Below are 19,997 nucleotides of genomic sequence, written 5' to 3'. Positions count from 1 at the left end.
ACCAGGTATTAATAAACCAAGAATGTGACTTCAGATTCAATGCCACAAGCTAAAAACAATTGTTTCCATAGCTCGAGAAATATAGATCATATGTATTATGCTTCATATGCAAATTGTATGCAAAGCATGTAATTGTGTTATTATGATAATTTGTTAGAGATAAACAATAGGCAAGTGATAAATGCAACTAGCTTTTTAAAAAAAACCCTCTAAGTCATCACTGGATCTATATTGAACAGATATCTTCTATTATAAGCTTCTCCAGGACAAGAATATATTTTCTAACCACAATGTAAAGGAAGATGTTATATGTACATATATTTAATAAATGCAGACTCACAGAAAAAGAGGGTGAAAAACTCAAAAACTAGGAAGAAGACAGAGACAAAGACACAAGGGGCAGGATGGAAACAGGAAGAGAGAGACACAAACCCAAGATGGGGAGAGAGATGGATGGAAAAGTGGGGTGGAAGTGGGGGAAACCCAGAAGGGAATGGATTGGGAAGGGGTTAAAAACTGCAGAGAAGATTGCCTGGACTGACAGCAGTGCTGACCAAAAAGAGAGATGAATTAAAATCTCTATAACAAGATGCCTTATCGGGCACTCCACCGAGGTCAAACCTCATTACTTCCAGTTGAAAAAGCAGCTGATAACCCTCTGGAGAGTTCTCTAAAAGACTTCCTGCTTTGGCTGCTTTTCCAATACTTGCTGGTTAGGAGTGGGCAGCGGAGAGTCTGCTGGAATATTTTGCTGGGGAAAATTTAATTTTGTGGGCGCCTACTCTGAGCCAGGCACAGAAGTAGAAAGGCACTTTGTGTAGCTTATCTTGCTGACTCTACAAAAAGGAAAGTCTCGCTGTGTCTGAGTGGAGATTTTTGATCGGAGGTTCACATTGCATGTTAATTGTAGTATTTGGGGGGGCAGGATCAACCTGCTGATGATAACCAATTAGAAACTGCACTTTTCAATTAATCTCCAACTAAACCTGAGCAAATAAAAACCCAGGTGCTCACTAACCAAGTGTGGATACTCAAATTTAGAAATTCACAGTACAGTCATTTACCGCCTGGGCTTAGGAGTCAGAGACCCGGGTTAGAACCTGCCTGTCATTGACCTGCTATATGATATTAACCTCTCTGAGGTGAGACGTCCCTCTTTGAAAAGTGGCAATCATATCACCCATCTCACAGGGTTTTGTAAAATGTAAACGAGATAAAAGTAGGTGAAACAGGGCTTCCCTGGTGGTGCCGCGGTTGAGAGTCCGCCTGCCGATGCAGGGGACACGGGTTCATGCCCCGGTCCAGGAAGATCCCACATGCCGCGGAGCGGCTGGGCCCGTGAGCCATGGCCACTGAGCCTGCGCGTCCGGAGCCTGTGCTCCGCAACGGGAGAGGCCACAACAGTGAGAGATCCGCGTACCACAAAAAAAAAAAGTAGGTGAAACAGAGTACCTGCTTCTTAAGTGACTGACAAACTGCTATGTGTAGGAATATAGTTTTCCGGAAAGTACCGTATACCCAGTCTACAGTTTTTGGACAGTCAAGCTAATTTTCACTTTGATCAACAAAACTGTCTGCCATATTAATTGCCAAGCATCCCGTTGACCACTGCACCAATTTATTGGACCGCAATGCAGATCTAAGCACAGAAATAAGGGGATCTGCAGAGCTAAAGTGACCACTCACTACCCTAAATCTTCTTCATTGGGGATGATTTTGCCCCTTTCCCCAGGGGACATTCGTCAACGTCTAGAGACACTTTTGGTTGTCATAGTGGGATGGCAAGGTGCGAATGACATCCAGTGGGTAGAAGCCAGGGATTCTGCTAAACATCCTACAATGGACAGGACAGTCTCCATAACGAAGAATTATCCATCTCAAATGTCAATAGTACCAAGGTTTGAAAGACTCTGCTCTAAATGATGGCTTATGCTCTTTGTATTAATGACTGTTACTTGTTGAAGCTACTCAGAGGAAGACTGATTAAAATAATATGGCTTTCTAATTAGAAATGAGTCTCCTAGCCATGCAAATTTAAGAAATGATTCTGTGGTTCCCCATCTGAATTAGAAAAATCCCCTCATAAACACAGTTAACATCGAAATTAGGTCAAAATAACACCTTTGGAGCTAAGGAAGAGGAAGAGGCATCTTCTGTTAACATGGATATATTGTGTCTTTGCTGAGTTTTTATCTAGCACATTAACTTGATGGACAAGATTTCACTTCCAGTGCACAAGCTACACAATGGACAGATGAAAGCCGCAACCTAATTAGGACAAATAAAGAGAAGGTAGACACACGTGGGTATGTGCCCTAAACTTGGTCTGAATCAAGTTCTTCAGTGCTCAGCTCTACCAAAATGAATATTTTTCCAAGTAAATGATAATTGTAAAATGTTATTATTTTTTCTCTCTGGATGGTCCCCTTCTCTGAATATCAATTGAGCACTGTTAGCACAAGTAAACTGGGACTTTTATTCTTTGTTTGTGATGGTACAAGAGGGCCCTTGTGCTCTCAGAATAGTTATTTCTAGACTCCAATTCCCTTAGGATAGTTTCCTCTCTAAGTGTTCCTTCCACTTTATTTTTTAAAGTAGTTTACTTGAAATAGACCATTTCAAAGAATCAAATAAAAGGAAAAATGCCCAATGTAAAGGACATTCAGTTTAAACTTCCCTGTGGGGAAAAAAAAATTAAAATATTAGTAAGTCGTAGTGGCTTTGTTATTTAATTTTGACAATTAAAACCCAAATTTATCATGAATAAGAGCTAGTAACTAACATTCAGTGAGAGCATGTCAGGCAAGACTGTCCTAAATATTTTTTTGTAGATTAACTCTTATAATTTTCACATGGTTTCTATTGTTTTCGATGCTACTGCTGTCCCCATTTTCCAGACAAGGAAAGTGAGGCAGGGAAGACAAATAACTCACTCCAGAGTATGTATTGAACTCAGATGTCTGGCTCAGAGTCTGTGTTCCAAACCTCTATGTTACAGTCTTTCTGCCCGTAGTAAAATGCTAAAATAGTTTGTTGTGGGAAAGCTCTGATGCGGGGGAACACAGAAGAGAAATGGATGCTGGGACAAAGTCAGTGACTCCTGAGCGTGGCTGCAGGTTACTCCTCTCCTGACTGGGAATTAATTAAATTCTACCTGGGGGTTCTTTCCTATCTGGGAACTCCCCTGAGATGGCCTCTCTGCTTCTGAATTATCCTTCTCCATTCAAGGTCTGAAGTGGTCTCCTTTTCTAGCCCAATGAGACCAGGAAGGAGACCTGAGTCATTTGCATCCACAGCACCTTACCCAGCACTGCTCACATATGAGGTCTTTAATAAATGCTAAATCAATCTTAAAAGGAGTTCAGGAGCAACCGGATAATGAAAGACTAGGATGTCTACTCTAATGCAGACTGACCGAGGAGACGTGGGTTATCAGCCTAAAGGTCACATCTCCAGAAGGGTTGTCACAAGGACGAGTTCTCCATGAGGCAAACTGGGACCCACATCTGGAATTCACAGAGAGACTCACTATGAGAAATATTTCCATTATCGAGTATGATATTATTCTAACGTAGAGCTTCACACATTACAGGTGTTGAGTGAATAACACCCAGAAAAAATGCTATCAAAATTATTTGAAACTATAATAAATTACATTTAATAATTTAGATATTGTTGAGTACAAGCTATGTTTCCAACGCTAAATGCTGTACATACTTTATGAGATGACCATGTGAGGTAGAAACAGTGATCAGTCCCATTTTACAGATGGGGAAATGGAGGACTTTAAGAAGCAAAGTAATGTGCCAGGTCAGACAGTAAATGGCAGACTCAGGATTTGAATCCAGGTCTGATCATAAATCTTCAACTCCCAACCATTGTGCTTTACTGCTTCACTTGTAAGTGAGTGCATATTTTTCACTGGAGGCTTTTAAGAAGCCAAATGCCTGATATTTTGGTGGGGAATACAAAGGATACGCAAGAGGAAGTTAACGCATTGAGTACTAGGTTGGATCAGGTGACACCCAAGGTCCTCACCTTTGGGGAAAAATTTAAAAAGGAATAATTTTTAAAAATCATGCCAATTCTACAGTCCTCCTGAGTGTGCTCAGGTATCCACTTGATGCCACTGGAAAAACGACCACCCTCATCAGCAAAGTTCTTTTGAGACAAGTGCAGTCTGCCTCACGGGATGCGCGAAAGTTGGAAGCAAGAGGGTTCCACAGAAGCCAACCAAGGGCTCAAAGAAGTTGGGAAGAGTTTGGCACGGAAACATTTGTCAGAAAGAATATTTAGCTCTTTCAAAATGAGGGGGTGAGTTTAAATGGACAGTAAACTGACAAAACTAAGGATCCCAGAAGAAGATTAGAGGTTTCGAGGGGAGTCATCCTTAACCCTCAAGACTTCAAGTAAGTGACTTAAAGGACTGGATCAAGATAGATAAGAAAACTTAACTATAAAAAATTGGTTTTCTAGGGATTTTAGTATAAAGAAGTAAGAGCTACCACATTCCCTTCCCATGGAAATTTATTGGAATTTAGTCTTTAAAACTTTTTTGTGTGTATGTGGGGTAAAAAACATATGACCTAAAATTTCCCATCTTAACTATTTTTATTGGGTTGGCCAAAATGTTCGTGTGGGTTTTCCGGGAAAACCCGAACAAACTTTTTGGCCAATCCAATACGTGTACAGTTCAATTGTGTTAAGTATGTTCACATTGTTGGGCAACACATCTCCAGAACTTTTTCATCTTGCAAATCTGAATCTCTATACCCATTAATAACAACTCCCTTTTACCCCCTTACCATCATGGAAGTTAGTCTTTTAAAAACTAATTACTAAAGAATATGATAGTCTCATGGCATTGCTCGTATAGAAAACAGAAAAGGATGGGACTAGGCCTTCAAAGATGTACCGAGGAGTCCTGGCTCTGACACATCCGAGATGTGTAATCTAGCGCAACACAAGCTAACTTTTCCTAACCCTAAAACGGAGGGCAATGACCCAAGGAATTCCTGCAAGGACCAAATAAGACAAAAATGGAAGGAGTGAAAGAAAATGAACTCTACAAGCAAGGCTCCAAACTGCAGAGAGGAATAAGTAACAGAGAAGAGCAAATATGACCCCTGATTAATTAACTAAAATTGGAATAAATTTGCTGTTGAAGAAGGGTAACTTGAATGTCACTCTGTCACCTGTGACTAATAAGGGATCTCCTTTAAAAAGTGCATTAACTTTTCAGGCCAACTAGAAAACCACTGTAAATAACACAGTCCAGAGTATTTCCCTTGGCAGCAGTGTCCTAAGTTGGGCATCAGATGTCAAAGGCAACTGGAAGATCTAACGTGCTACTGAAAGTGGACTTGGACTCCAGGGAATGCAGAGCTTCATCATGGGGTTACTGATAAACTCATGAGAAATTCTTAATTTCTGATGTCTAAGTCATTTATTTGTGATCCTGAGATACTTCTCTGCCTCATCATCAATACATTTCTCAATGAATCACTTGCAAAGATAAACTGAAAATTCAGGAGAAGGGAGAAAACACTGGAAATAATGTCACAAGATTTTCTTTTAGAAAAAAAGATCACCGATACCGTATTTGCCATTTGCAAGGCGGGATCCATCAGGCCCAGGATTTCTTCATTATAACTTGATTCTAGGCTAATGATGTCATCGATTACATCATCCATCTGAAGGAAAAAGGCAATGGAAAACAAACAGATATAAGCAAAAACTGTGCAAAGCAACCCAAAAAGAAATCCATGGTCTTTCCTGACCCAAAGCAATAACATTCTTTAGTTAGATTCTAAGAGGTAACTGTCCTCTTCCTCCCCAAATAAGAATATTATTGAAGACCATTAACACTAATGGGTGATGAGGATGACATATGCAACCAGCACTTAGTGAGTGATTACTAGGTGCCAGACACTGGGCGCAGGACTTTTTATGGGCTAGGTGATTTATCCTGACAATAACCCTATCAGGGTAGGTGCTATTATTATAGCAATTTTCCAGGTGAGATATATGAGAAGCAACTTGCCCGAAGTCACACTTCAGAGAAGGGTTACAGCCACAGTTTGAACCATGCTCTGAACTTTTATGCAAAACTGCCTGCCTTAAACAAGAAAGATGAACCAGGAAATTTCATCTTGAATGACAGCTGCCTTTTCCTTTTCTCCTCTAAAGACTATGCCCTGTACCTTTCCCACACCCTCCTTGGAATAAAAAACCACAGATGGCAATTCAGCCCTTTGCTCCCACAGGGGTGTGTGGGGCACTGTGGCTCCCAGGCCACTGGGTATCCCTGCACTCATCTTACAAGGACTTGTAAAATAAGTTTCTCCTCGTACAGCTGCCAGCGTGCTTGGCACTCCCAGAGGAGTACACCAGGACGAGGTTATCATTACAGTCGTGGAGCTGACATTCCCTCTAGATCAATTTTATTCCTGTAGTACCAAAACATTAGTTATGATAATAAACAACAGTGATTACATGTGCATTGCAGCAGTTGCAAAGACAAGTCTGTGAAAACATTTCTTCGCAAACACCTTATATATTTGAGCTACTTGGTGTGCGTGTGCACACACGCTTGGGTCTTAATCGTACTTCACGAGTACACAATGAAATCTCAGAACTCAGACGGATGCTCCTTTGTGTCTTTTTGCCATTTTCTAATTAAAGAAGACAGGCTCCAACATCATGGGGCTTGTCGGAATCCTGGTTCTCCCACTTTCTGGATTGGGGTAACACCCTTAATCTTTAAGAGCCTCAGTGTCCCAATAATACTCATGGCCTTATTGGATTCTTGTGAGATTTCAGGACAAACCATATAAAGTGCTCACAGTGCCAAGAATATAGTAAACATTCAAAAAATGAGTGGCATTAAGTGACCCCTGAGAATAACTGGAGGTCAGTTTTGAGTAACTGTCACCACAGTCTTTCCTTTCCAGGTACACCAGTTGTATCTGTTTCGTTTGCTTGTTTTTAAGAGATGATTTTCTAAATGAGTTGGTAAACTGGAAAATGGGCCAGAAGACTTATGAGCAACCTTTCTTCATAAATTTTTTATTTTATTTTTAGGGAAATGAACTTAGTGGGCTTGGTATGAGAGAATTTTTTCTCTTATGAAAAGAGTCATACATGTTGATAAAAGGCAGTAGAGAAAAGCAAAAAAAATAAGAATTTTTTGTTTATTATTCTTCTTTCTCATATATGTATATACACATTAAAAATACATAAATATATTAATAAATGGGTATAGCATGATTTATATAGCCATTAAGTAGGATGTCACAGAAGAACTTTTCATTATTTGGGAAAATATCCATGATTTATCATTAAATGAATAAAATCTCAAAATATATTTTCCATGAGATTCCATTTTATAAAACAATATATAGATCTCACACACACACACATCTTGGTTTTACAAATATCCTGTCAAAGTCGCTAACCTATAAATTTGTACAACGTATTTTGATGATGGTATCTAAATGAAGTACAGCAGTTTACATTCTATTTTATTAAAATTTATGTATTTTAAGCACTGTTTTTTTTTTTTTTTTTTTGCGGTACGCGGGCCTCTCACTGTTGTGGAGCACAGGCTCCGGACGCGCAGGCTCAGCGGCCATGGCTCACGGGCCTAGCCGCTCCTCGGCATGTGGGATCCTCCCAGACCAGGGCACGAACCCGTGTCCCCTGCATCGGCAGGCGGACTCTCAACCACTGCGCCACCAGGGAAGCCCTTAAGCACTGTTTAATGACTTACAGCAACTCAGGGAAAAATGCATTTCAAGTATCATTTCCCTAGTAATTTTTTAATCATGAGACATTATGAAGAAAATAGTTCTGTTCATAGCTTCCTCAATTAAAAAAAAAAAATCAATGGGGGGAAAAAAAAACCCTTAAGTCATCAGGAAAGTGTGATTAGCCACAAATATAGATCCTCATTACAGAGCGTTACATCTTTGGGCTGCTGAGTCATTCAGTACCTGCATGCACGACGCTCGTAAATGCGTGTTCATACTTGGGCATTCGCTCTCCGCCCTGTTTTGTTCTTCAAACTTATAAAATCCCTGCAAAAACACAAGCAAAATCAGCCTATGATCTGGATTTGCAAACGACTTTTCAATGACATATTCACACGAGGCTGATGGCGCGGCAACAAGATGAACTAAGCTTTCTGAATTAGTGTAATCTGACCGAGAAACAAAATAATGAAGGAAGAACTTCTTCCAGCAAATCAGCTTGACAGATGACAAACATGGACAGAGAAGAATAAGATGGTTGGTTTAGGGAAAAGACTTAGTCCCTCTAGAAATTAAAATCAACCAAACTTCAGAAGAGTCACCTCTGAATCACATGAACATTTCAGAGGACAAACTCCACTAAAATGAAGCTCATCATCTCATATTTGGAAATAACATATTAAATCACAACCCTTCTGTTAGGTATGCTTCAAATTTTGATGCAATAATTAGCTTGAGGTACATTTGAGTCTTGTCTCCAACCCAGCCTTTACAAAAAGCAGATTTCACCAGCAGTGGCAATTTTATTAGGAAACCGAATTCACCCAGCAAGGAAATCTTTGCTTTTCTGTTAGATTTTCATGTGCTATATTCTTCCAATCCAGCCATGCACACTCTGTGCTTTTTTTTTTCCTTTCCAACTCAGGGAGCAATAAAAATAACATCCCAGACGTTCACAGCAAGCGGAAATTCTAAACCGCCTGTCCAACACCTTTTCTATTTTTACTCTCCCTTTTCCACCTTTCCTTCTCTCCTTGCATTTTCACTGCTCTGTAAACGGAAAGGAATGGAAGAGAACACTCAGCTAACGAAGCAGAAACGGGGTGGAAGAAAAAGTGTCCTCGCGTCTGGGTTCTGCTCTGAGGGGGCCAGGTCCCCTGCCAGGAGCCATAACCCAATAACCCGGGGATGGTGACAGGGAGAAGAGGCTGGAGGGTGACAGCTAGAATGAGGAATCGGGGACAACGGCCAGCGAAGGTGGCCACGCGGACAGACTGGAGTCCACGGTCAAGTGCGGGAGGGAGATCCAACAGACAGTCATTCAGTGTAAGAAAAAGGAGAGGGGAGGAGACATGAATTACCTCTTTTTCACAGTTGGAGTTAAGTGTAAGCATAGCCATGGGGCTGTTGGGTGCGCTGCTCCCGGGCACTGGTGGCATGACATGATCGCCAGGCTGGTTTGGACATGGCAAGCTCAGGACTTGGTTGGCATGTTTATTTGCTAAAGTGGTAGAAAGGTACTGCTTTACCTGCTGCCTTTGGGCTTGCTGTATGTGGTACTTGGTGGGGTTTTCGAGGTGGGTCTGCACCTGAACATAGCCACGGAGGGAAGAGAAGAGAGCGCTGTTATTGGTGAGTTTCGGACAGCTCTTCTTTCAGGCACAAGCATGAGACGGGCCAGTCCACCAAGAGAATAGATTATTAAGCCCCTGTTAGGTACCAGGCACCGTGCTGATGGATTTTGATACTACTGAAGTTTAAAGGCTAACCCTTAGGATTTGGGGTAGTACTCTGCCCTATTTCCCTGCTAACTGGCGGTCCATCATCTCTTTAAAACCTTGTGCCCTTCTTCTCATGTCTGATGACTAAAAATTGGCCACTATCTGTAGGGCAAAAATTTCCCCAACACACCTGAAAGAGTTTGTTAAGATCAAAACAACAATCTAGAAGAAGGCGCATAACTCGATTCATTTCAGTTTTCTTTGGCAAACAGAACCACTTTCTGTTTTAAAAAAACACAAAAAACCCTCCTTAAGGAACAACTATAAAACGGTTGTAGAACGGAAACAGAAACATTCGGATGATTAAATCAACTGGTTGTGGATCAGTTCCTCCCACCTGCATTTGGACATGACTGTTCAACATTTTAATTAAGATCTTAAACTCAACATAAAAAGCAATTCCCCATTAAGCAGTTTCTTTCAAACACATAGCACTTCTATGTATGTGTTTTTGAAGGCATGAATATTAAGCCACCAACATTATTTTTCCCTTCTTTCTTATAGACATTAATAGAGAATAAGAACTTTTTAAAAAAAATCAATGATACTCAATTTAGTCACTTTTTCCTTGATAAACACAATTTAATCTTAGAGCCATGAACAGGAGCTCATGGAGAGAGCACAGCCATGCACCAGGGGAAAAAAAATCCTACTAATATTTACTTTATTCGAAACTACATTGCATTACTGATTATGGTATCAAACAACAAACAGCATTAAACGGGAAGACATGTACTTATTGAAAACTGTGTCTACTACAATAACATGAAAAGGTGAAACGCTCAATTTATTGATTACATTTCAGAGACTAAATATAAGAATAAAGCTCACCTGATAGTGATTATATTCTAGCATTTCCAGCATAACCACGTTTTAGGTGGCCCCAATCCAACAAATAACGGTAGACTATTCGCTCCCTCTACTTTCTGCAACTCCGATTCGTAGACTGGCATAGAGAAAGTACTATAAACAAGGTATCCCGAGACACCACCGGAAACTTTATCACAGCAGCCCTGCTTATAATAACCTAAGCTAATTAGTTATGCATGTAAAAAAAAAAAGTTCACACAAAGGGCTTTTTTTTGGAAGTCCTACGAGTTTGCTCTTAAATATTGATATCAACCCCCCCGCACCCCACCCAGCTTGACGTCATACTTTTTTTCATAAATATAAAAGAATCTTTTTAAGGGATGAGCTATCAAAGTCAAACTCACTGTCAGATCAAGGCCAATTCACTATTCATCTTTAGTTCCAGTAGTATTAATAGACAATGGTATTTCTCTTTCAGCAATAGGTTAAGAGCTAGATGCCCCCTTTGGAGAACATTGCCTAAAAGCTACACATGAGACTCTTCTAATGGCCGAATAACTCAGCCCTTCCAAATGCAGAAAGAGTGTCTTTTAGTATGGGGGAGTCTCTGATGAACTTTCAAGTTCAACAGCCTCATCTTGCATCCTGGTCTCAATGTGCATCTTATTCTTAACTGGACAGATATATAAATTTCCTACTGACCTTGCATCAGGAAGAGGGGGAGCTATTCTAAATAGAAAAGGAAAAATACAGAGGCAGTTTTGGATATATATTTATGTGGAAAGTAAGAAATACACATCTTCCCAATTTAATCCTCAAATTAGGAAGCATAAAATTTTTCACTAAAAAATCTTTTAATATAATTCTTGGGGCTAGAGAAGAATAAGAGTTATCATATACACAACTGATGCATTTATAGATTTCCTTATTCATTCCATTATTTACTGTTATTATGTGCTAAACACTGTGCAAGGCACAGAATACACATTGTGAGCAAGTAGATATAATTGCCAGGTTTATGACCCTGAGAGTCTGGGGGGAAGCAAAGGAAGATAAAAGGCAAACAAATATATGTCTAAAAATTATGATAACAGTTGATATGCACTGCTGAATTGGTGAGATACTTCAAGCACAAGAATTTGAAATTCAATAATTCCATCCAAATGCCCAGGATAATGAAGTCCTTTAGTTGGCAACCTCAAATTGTTTCAAATGACTGATCTAACATGCACACAGAGGTTCACAGAGACATTTTAAGTTTCATAAAGGGTCCAGACACGATAATGATGAGGACAACAGACATTTCTAAAATAAACATAAAATGAGGGCAATGGGTGTAATGTGCTTATTTCACTATTACACTTTAAACACAAGGGGCTGCACATTTAAAATTAAATGTTAATTCACTGGCAGATCTTTATTTTTAATGAATCAGAATTTTAAGCTTCAGTAAGGAAAAAAGCAACTTGTTCTCTATTTGGCGTCAGTGAGGTCTTTACTACAACCAGGTTGGGGTAGTCAGAGTGGGATGTATTTTTGCCCTTTTACTGTCAGTGTCTTTTTAAGTAAGTTGAGAACAGATTGGCTGTAAACACTATGGAGAAGTCAGAACATCCCCAGATGTCTCTACTCCAAACACCTAAAACAGGTAACATAAATGAGGTCATGATCTGTGGTGTGTAACAGGGAGTGGTGAGGCCTGTGGCAAACTAGAGGGTGGATATTTCATCTAAAAGGAAGAGCTAACATAATCTGCAACTGATTGTGGCCATATGGGAAAACTATTCCAGTCTAGCTAGATCTTCCAATTTTTCAATTTAGTTGGCAATCTGAACTTGTTTTTTAAATGAAATCTCCCAGATTACAAAAATGACACCAAATTGTTTGATTTTTCATATTGTAGAAGACAAATCAAACAAATCTGTTGGCTGGACTCAGCCCACAAGCCAGTAGAATGTGGTCTCTGCTCTATAATGCCCACAGGAGAATCTTCCTATCTACATTCCCTTGTGGGGGGGGATGGCCTAGGTTTTAAGAAGTTAGTTCCTCTTCTGAGAACTTAGCATCAAATCCAAGCACTCCTGGTGCTTCTCTGACAGGGATATCATGCCTGACAGCACAGTCAACAGAAGAATTAAGAAGTTGAAACCTGGGTTCAAATTCAGACTTTGCAGCTTACTACTTTTATGACCTTCTGCAAGTCATTAACCTTTCCAGGCCTTCATCACGTCATGTGCTCAATGGGAATGACAATAGAACCTGCCTCTTAGAGGTGTTTTCAGTATTAAATGAAATCACACCTCTACCAGGCTTAGCAACCTATCTCAAACAGCAATTCTCAAACTTTCTTTTTTGTCCTAGGACCCTTTTAAACTGTTTTAATTTCTTGTGTTTATGCAGGTTATATCTATCCATATTTCTCATCTTAGGAATTAAAACTAAGGGATTTTTAAAACATAAGATTATCCACTAGCACATAGTCCACTGGCCCTTAGAACAATGACATTTTAACACATCATGTAGCCTCTGTAAAACTCTTCTGTGTATAGATATCCCTCAGAATCCATGGGGATGGGTTTCAGGACCTCTTCAGATAGCAAAATCCACAGATGTTCAAGTCCCTAATATAAAATGGCATAGTACTGTACGTGAGAGATGAGCATGAAAAAAGGAAAATAACCTCTCGGTATTATTATGAAAGTAGTTTTGACCTGACAGAACTACAGGAGTCTTGGAGACCCCCAGGGCTCTCTGAGACACTTTGAGAAGCACTGATCTGGAACAGTTAGTACTGTTGCATTATCTCCACCCCATCCTAGCCATGCCACCCCCACTGTGTGGTGGTGGTGTGTGACACAACCTCTGTATGTGTTGCTTCCCTCATATCCAGAAGATGCTGGAAGGAAACACTAACTGCCCTAACTTCTCATAACATTATTATGAGGCTCTATACTACAGTCCTCAGAATATTTTCAAAGCCACATAAATATAAGGTTCTGTGTTCAGCCATCCTAAACCATAGCTTTTTAGTGAGTGATTTCCCTTTCACTAATTTTTAAATAGCCAAACAAGCATGCAACTGAAAACATATGTGGTGTTAAACATCTGCATGATTTCCTAATAATTTTTTCATGTTTTTGACCTTGAAACCAACTATACCACAGAATTCGGATACCAAAAGTTGGGTATTGCTGAGCACTAGAAGCACAGACCACAAAATAAAGCTGGAATACTTCTTACTCTATCGAAATACAGTATTTTATTGACATAACTTATATTTCACATAAATAAAGTATGTTAGCTATCTGGATCAAGGGCAAAAATCCACTGGCTTTGAAACTTTTCTTCCTTTATTACTACTACTATCTCCTTACCCTTTTTCCTTTCTTCATTCAGATCCTGAATTGATAGCAAAAGAACTGGAATAAATCACATTCTAATTGTCACAGTTTAGCTTCGCCACTTCCCAGGTGACACTGACAGGTTATTTCCCAGCAGTTTCATTCTAAAGAGATCCTGGAGCACATCAGTGTAAGATGGTGCCTGCAGATACTATCAAATTGGCTGACAAAAGAATTCACTGCAGGAAGAAAGATCCCCATCTGATGTTCACTGTCCTTCTATTCCCTCTACTATTTGTAAACCAGAATAAAAATAAAATTGAGCGAAGATTCCCATAATCCTTTTAGTTTATAATTGATTTTACTTTTTTAACAAGTCAACAAAGTATTTAGATTTCTCATTTTGTGTTTAGAGAGAGAATGTGTTCTTTTGCTCAGTAAGTTGAAGAAATAGTAAAAGGATTATAATTCAATCAATTGCTATCCACTACCACTCCCAAACCACTATTCTTTTCATACTGTTTTTTAAAGGACTATGTACAGAGATGGTCAATGATGCAATCACCATCCCTGAGAAAATGGTGAAACAAAGGAAGCTAGCTTTCTGAAATAATTTGAGCAAAGTCTTGTCCAGGGTCACATCTGCGAGGTGCCAAGATTCTTTTCAGTCCCCCAATTATAACACTACCACGAAAGAAAACACCAGTCCAGAACACATGTTCTCACTCAGTCGTGTTTGCTGTACAACCTGTACAAAGGTCTCCCTAACAAAAAAGAAGGACAACAAGAATACGAATCCTGACCTAAGACAGAAGAATCAAAATCATATGCAGACAAATAATAAATGCTGGAAGAGGGTGTGGAGAAAAGGAACCCTCCTATACTTTTGGTGGGAATGTAAACTGGTGTAGACACTATGGAGAACAGTATGGAGGTTTCTCAAAAAACTAACAATAGAGTTGCCGTATGATCCAGCAATCCCACTCCTGGGCATATATCCATAAAAGACGAAAACTCTAATTTGAAAAGATACATGTACCTCTATGTTCACAGCAGCACTATTTACAATTGTCAAGACATGGAAGCAACTTAAATGTCCATCAACAGATGAATGCATAAAGAAGATGTTGTATATATACACAATGGACTATTACTCAGGCATTAAAAAGAATAAAATAATGCCATAGGTAGCAACATGGATGGACCTAAAGTTGATCATACTAAGTAAAGTAAGTCAGGCAGAGAAAGACAAATACCATATGATATCACTTGTATGCGGAATCTAAAAAAATGATACAAATGAGCATATTTACAAAAAAGAAAACAGACTCTCAGACATAGAAAACAAACTTATGGTTTTCCAAAGGGAAAAGCAGGGGTGGGAGGGGAAAAATTAGGAGTTTGGGATTAACAGACACACACTGCTATATATGAAACAGGTAAACAACAAGGTCCTACTGTACAGCACAGGGAACTATAGTCAGTATCTTGTAATAACCTATAATGGAAAAGAATCTGAAAAAGAACAGATATATACATATGTATAATAATCACTTTGCTGTACAACTGAAACTAATACAGCATTGTAAATCAACTATACTTCAATTTTAAAAAGTCATATGCAAACAAAAAGCAAAAACAATGAGTACTTAAATAAAAGAAAGTCAGAAGTGACCAAGGTTGATATGCCCAGGTCCTCCTCTATCACAGGGATCTGCCCACCTGCCCAATCAGGCCTGTTCCCTGTTTTTGTATGGCCTAGAAACTAAGAATAGAGTTTATATTTTTCAATGGTTGAAAACCATCAAAAGCAGAATGATATCTCATGATACATGAGAATTCTATGAAATCCACACTTCAGTGTCCATAAATAAAGCTTCCTGGAACACAGCCCCGTCCATTCGTTTACATGTTGTCCACGCTGCGCCCACACTATAGCAGCAGAGCCCACGTGGCCCCCAGAGCCTAAAATATCTACTGTTTACAGAAAATGTCAACCAGTGCTCTGTAAGAAAGCTTTACCAATCTAGAATTCAGCTTTCCTATTATGTTGAAGCTTTAGCAAGGTTTGAAGAATGAGGTGGTTTTTCTAAAGAGAAATAGTATATGTATAAATAAGTTTATAGTTGCTTTTCCATATAACTGGACATAAGAACACAGGATATGCTTATTACCTCCTACTTATGATATGTCATAAGTACCAAGATTTTTTAAAACACAGAAAACAATTAGCATTCATTCACTCAAAATTGTCTACCATGTACCTGATGCTGTGCACTTTATATGTTCACTCCTAGCTTAGGTCAATTCAAAATAAAACTATGAAATCACTTGGCTAGCCTACAAAGTATTCTTGAAAGCCTCTCCTCACAATTTTTAAAGATCATATGACGACAACTGATTGAATACAGAAGGAACTACGGACTCTGGATTTTCATAGTTTTAACCTCTTATTTTGAGTTGTTACCGTCAGAGAGTATACCCAGTCGTCCTCTTACCAAATACAAAAAGAACTAAAAACAGGATTGGGTGCGAGCCTTAATGTCTATGTAAATCATCTGGGATCTTGTTAAGTGCTGTGTGAATCTGTAGGTCTGGGGTGCGGCCTAAGCTCCTGCATTTCCAATAAGCTCCCAGGGGATGCCCACCCTGCTGGTCCACAAACCACACCACACCTTGAGTGCAAGGCTTTAAGACATTTCCACCTGGACTTCTGCCCCGATCCAAAGACTTATATCTTCACATTCATTCACCAAATACTGCTTGAGTACCAACCAGATGCCAGGCAACTGTCTTCATCTTACACAGGCTGTTTGGGGCAAGGCTCACCCAGAAGACGACATTTAAGCACAGACCTGAAGTTGGGGAAGAGAATGACCAGGCAGATGGGTGGCAAGAGACACCCAGCAAAGTACAAAAGTCCTCAGGTGTGAGGAAGCCTCCCAGGCTCAGGGAACTGCTAGGAGGCTCTTCACACACATTCCTTCCTTGGCTGCTTCTTGACCGCACTCGCCCGGTTTTCTTCCTGCCTCTTTCAACATTTCTTCTCAGTGGCCTTTGCGAGTTTTCTCCTCTTCTCTCCCTCGTAAATGTCAGAACGCCTCAAGGCTCAGAGCTTGATTTCCTCTCTCTGCACGCACAGCCCTGGTGACCTAAGCCAGGCTCCTGGATTTAAACACTCTGTTTAGATGTCCTGAACTCCACACTCAGCTCCACCTGCTTACTCCATTGGGAGGACTGCAGACATCTCAAACTTAAAGTGTCCATCTTCCTCTTCCCCCTATGGTCTTCTCCATCATAGCAGATGGTACCCCCCCATTCTTCCATTAGCTTGAAACATATGAAATTACCAAAAAAATGACCTTCATCTCGTTCAACCTCGTTGCTCATTTCCAAAACCTTGGTCATCTTTGATTCATTTCTTTCCTTCACACCCCACATCTACTCCATCAAGAAGTACTGGCTTCCTTTTCAGAATATATCCCGAATTTAACTAATTTTCACCATCTCTACTGTTACCACTTGATCCGGGCCACCATGATTTCTCACTTGGATGACTGAAAGCCTCTTGACTCTTCCACATACTTCTGTATGTGCTCTTTTGCACCCTGTGTTCAATACACTGTGTGATCCTTGTAAAATATGTCAGATTATGTCACTCATCTGCAAAAAGAACCCCTCTGTAATGGCTCCCTATTTATGTCTGAGAGAAAACAAACTACTTACAATGGCCTACAGGTCCCTAAACCAGAACTACCTATGGGGCTTGTTAGAAATGCATATTCTTGGGCCCCATCTCAGAGCTAACGAATCAGAATCTCTGGGTGAGGATCAGAAATCTATGTTTTAACAAGTTCTCCAGGTAGATTCTTATGCACAGCAAACTTTGAAGACTCCAGCCTACTGTGCCCCCTTCCCCCTCCACCCTGGGGTCATGACCTCTCTGATCTTATCTCCCACAACCATCCTAAGAACTTAGAGACCCCAACTCCCACCCTGCCCGTGCTCTCCATCCCCATACATACCCTGCTCTACTTTGTCCAGAACATGGCCTGGCACAGAGTAGGGGCTCAGCAAATATTTGGATAATCAATGACTGAATGAAGGCAGTGTGGCTGAAATGCATGAATGAGTGGGGAGACTAGAAACTAAGGACAAAGGGTCAGATTGTGTAGGGCCTTGTACAGGTTGGAGGCCAGGATCCTGAAGCCTCTAGAAGTGTCCTGAGGAGATGGAGAAGTGGTAGACCCTCGCTCTTCCTAACTAATTCAGAAATCTCTGGAGGTAATATCTCCAAGCCAGGCCGTTGATTCACAGTGCACCTCCCTAATCTGAGTTATAAAGCTTCCTTTTCTATGAGCGCAGACCCAAAGGTTGCCAACTCTTATAGCTCTCATCCACGATGCTTAGTGCCAGGATCCTGGAGATCTGTCTCCATCTCTAAACTGTAGACCCCTTGATAAGTCACAGTTAAAGCAGAATTCCTCAAGCTGGTGGCCCATGGGCACAGTCCACAGGTATGGCTTATTGCCTACAGAGTATTTAATTAAAAACTATAGCGTTATCATACTAAAATTTGGATTTCTGGTTTCTCTGGATAAAACAGAAGATCTAGCAACAATGAACCACCTTCTAGCGGGCCAGCAAGGGGCAGGGTTGAGAAGCAGCTTCCCTCTTTTGAAGGAACACTTGTTCTTCATTTTGCTACATTCCTACCACTCCTTATTCTGACACTGATAACTGGCCTGATTTACTCATTAATCTGCCTGACTCCTGAAGGCATTTAAATTGGCAAACCCTGCTTTACCTTTCACACTCCACATTCCAGGAGGTAGTTCCAAATCTGACGGAATGATGGTGGCATAAGTGGGATCAGAATAAGCCTCACTAAATAAACAATCTCATATGATGTGAGTGAGAAAAAAAATAAATTGATATAAACTTTTAAAAGGTACATACATGTTCATCCAATAATTCACACTTTCAAGAACTTTTTCTAAGGAAATCATCAGATCTAAGGGCAAAGATTTAAGAACACAGGTACATCAGAGCATTGCCTAAAACAGAAGTGGACAAATTACTACCCTAGTGCCCACTGCCTATTTTTGTAAATAAAGTTTTATTGGGACACAGCCACACCCATTCATTTACATATAGTATACGACTGCTTTCAAGCTATTACAATACTAGAGCAGAGTTGAGTAATAGACCTTATAATCTCCAAAGCCTAAAATATTTACTATCTGGCTCTTTACAGAAAGTGTGCCAACCATTAATCTCTAATAACAAAATACTGGAAACAAATATCTAATAGAAAGCAATGCATTCAATTAATTATGAAGGAGCCATATAAGTTCAAGGTTCCTCTATCTCAGCATGACTGACCCTATGGCCAGGTACATCTTTGTTGTGGGGTTGCATGTGTATTATAGGATATTTAGCAGCATCCTTGGTCTCTGCCCAGTAGATGCCAGTAGCACCTCCCCGCCAATGCCAGTTCTGACAACCAAAAATGTCTCCAACATTACAAATGTCCTTGGGGTGGGGAGGGGAATTGCCCCCATATAGATGGATACAATACAGTGAATGAAGTCCATATTTTATAAAACTATTAAATGAGGGGGAAAGTTCATCATGTAAGTAGGAACACAAAGCAGGTTAGAATCACTACATACACTGTGACCCTAAACTGACTTAAAAATGTTGTTTATACATATGCATACACACACACACAAAAACCAGTTACAAATCATTCATCAAAAATCTTCTCCATGACTGTCTCAGGATGATTAAATTATAGGTGGCTGCTACCTTATTGGTTCTTTTTAATATTTTCTATAATGTATATGGCACTAATTTTGTAATTTTTTTAAAAAAATCTATAAATTCCACAAAAATTAAAGTCTGTGGATCTGGACAAACAAAAATATATACAGGCAGAATTCCTCTACTGAACAATTTTGAAAACCACAAATAAACCCATGAAGTTGTTATATAATGATGAAATCTGCCTCATTTCAATTTTTTCTTTAAATATTGGATCAGATTAAGAAGACCTCTTTATTTATTAAATTTTTGGTCTAACATTCAAGCCCAGACAGTTTGAATCTGTACAATGTTTGACACATTTTTATGGTTTTATAAAGGGCTGCAATTACGTGGTTCCATGGTGCCCTTAAAATAATAGCTCATTGTAAGGACCGTCGAGTTCTCCCCCCTCCTGATGGGAGCTGCGAGTGCAGCGTTCCACGTGCTATAACTTTTTTATGTGCCCCAGTTTAGCACTGCCTCAGAATTGCAGACGCCTTTTTGTT

At 39.8% G+C, this 19,997-nt stretch overlaps 1 protein-coding gene across 6 annotated transcripts in view; it reads right to left on the bottom strand.

Moving 5' to 3' along the window:
- MITF (melanocyte inducing transcription factor) overlaps nt 1–19,997 on the bottom strand; it is a gene marked incomplete at its 5' end in the record, with an annotated part of 224,489 nt that overhangs the window by 22,469 nt on the left and 182,023 nt on the right. For 4 of the 6 annotated variants that reach the window (XM_082662713.1, XM_082662710.1, XM_082662714.1 and 1 more), the window contains 3 exons: nt 5,598–5,693; nt 7,995–8,078; nt 9,113–9,340. In XM_082662713.1, the coding sequence (XP_082518839.1) occupies nt 5,598–5,693; nt 7,995–8,078; nt 9,113–9,340 (408 nt within the window). The remainder of the gene's footprint in view (nt 1–5,597; nt 5,694–7,994; nt 8,079–9,112; nt 9,341–19,997) is intronic. The other 2 variants (XM_082662711.1, XM_082662712.1) reach the window with 1 other exon arrangement.

The sequence above is a fragment of the Grampus griseus genome (genome assembly GCF_964374135.1).
Source record: "Grampus griseus genome assembly, chromosome: 10".
Taxonomy (NCBI): Eukaryota; Metazoa; Chordata; class Mammalia; order Artiodactyla; family Delphinidae; genus Grampus; species Grampus griseus.
The sequence above is the reverse complement of the archived record's forward strand: the minus strand, read 5'-3'. Positions and strand labels throughout refer to the sequence as shown.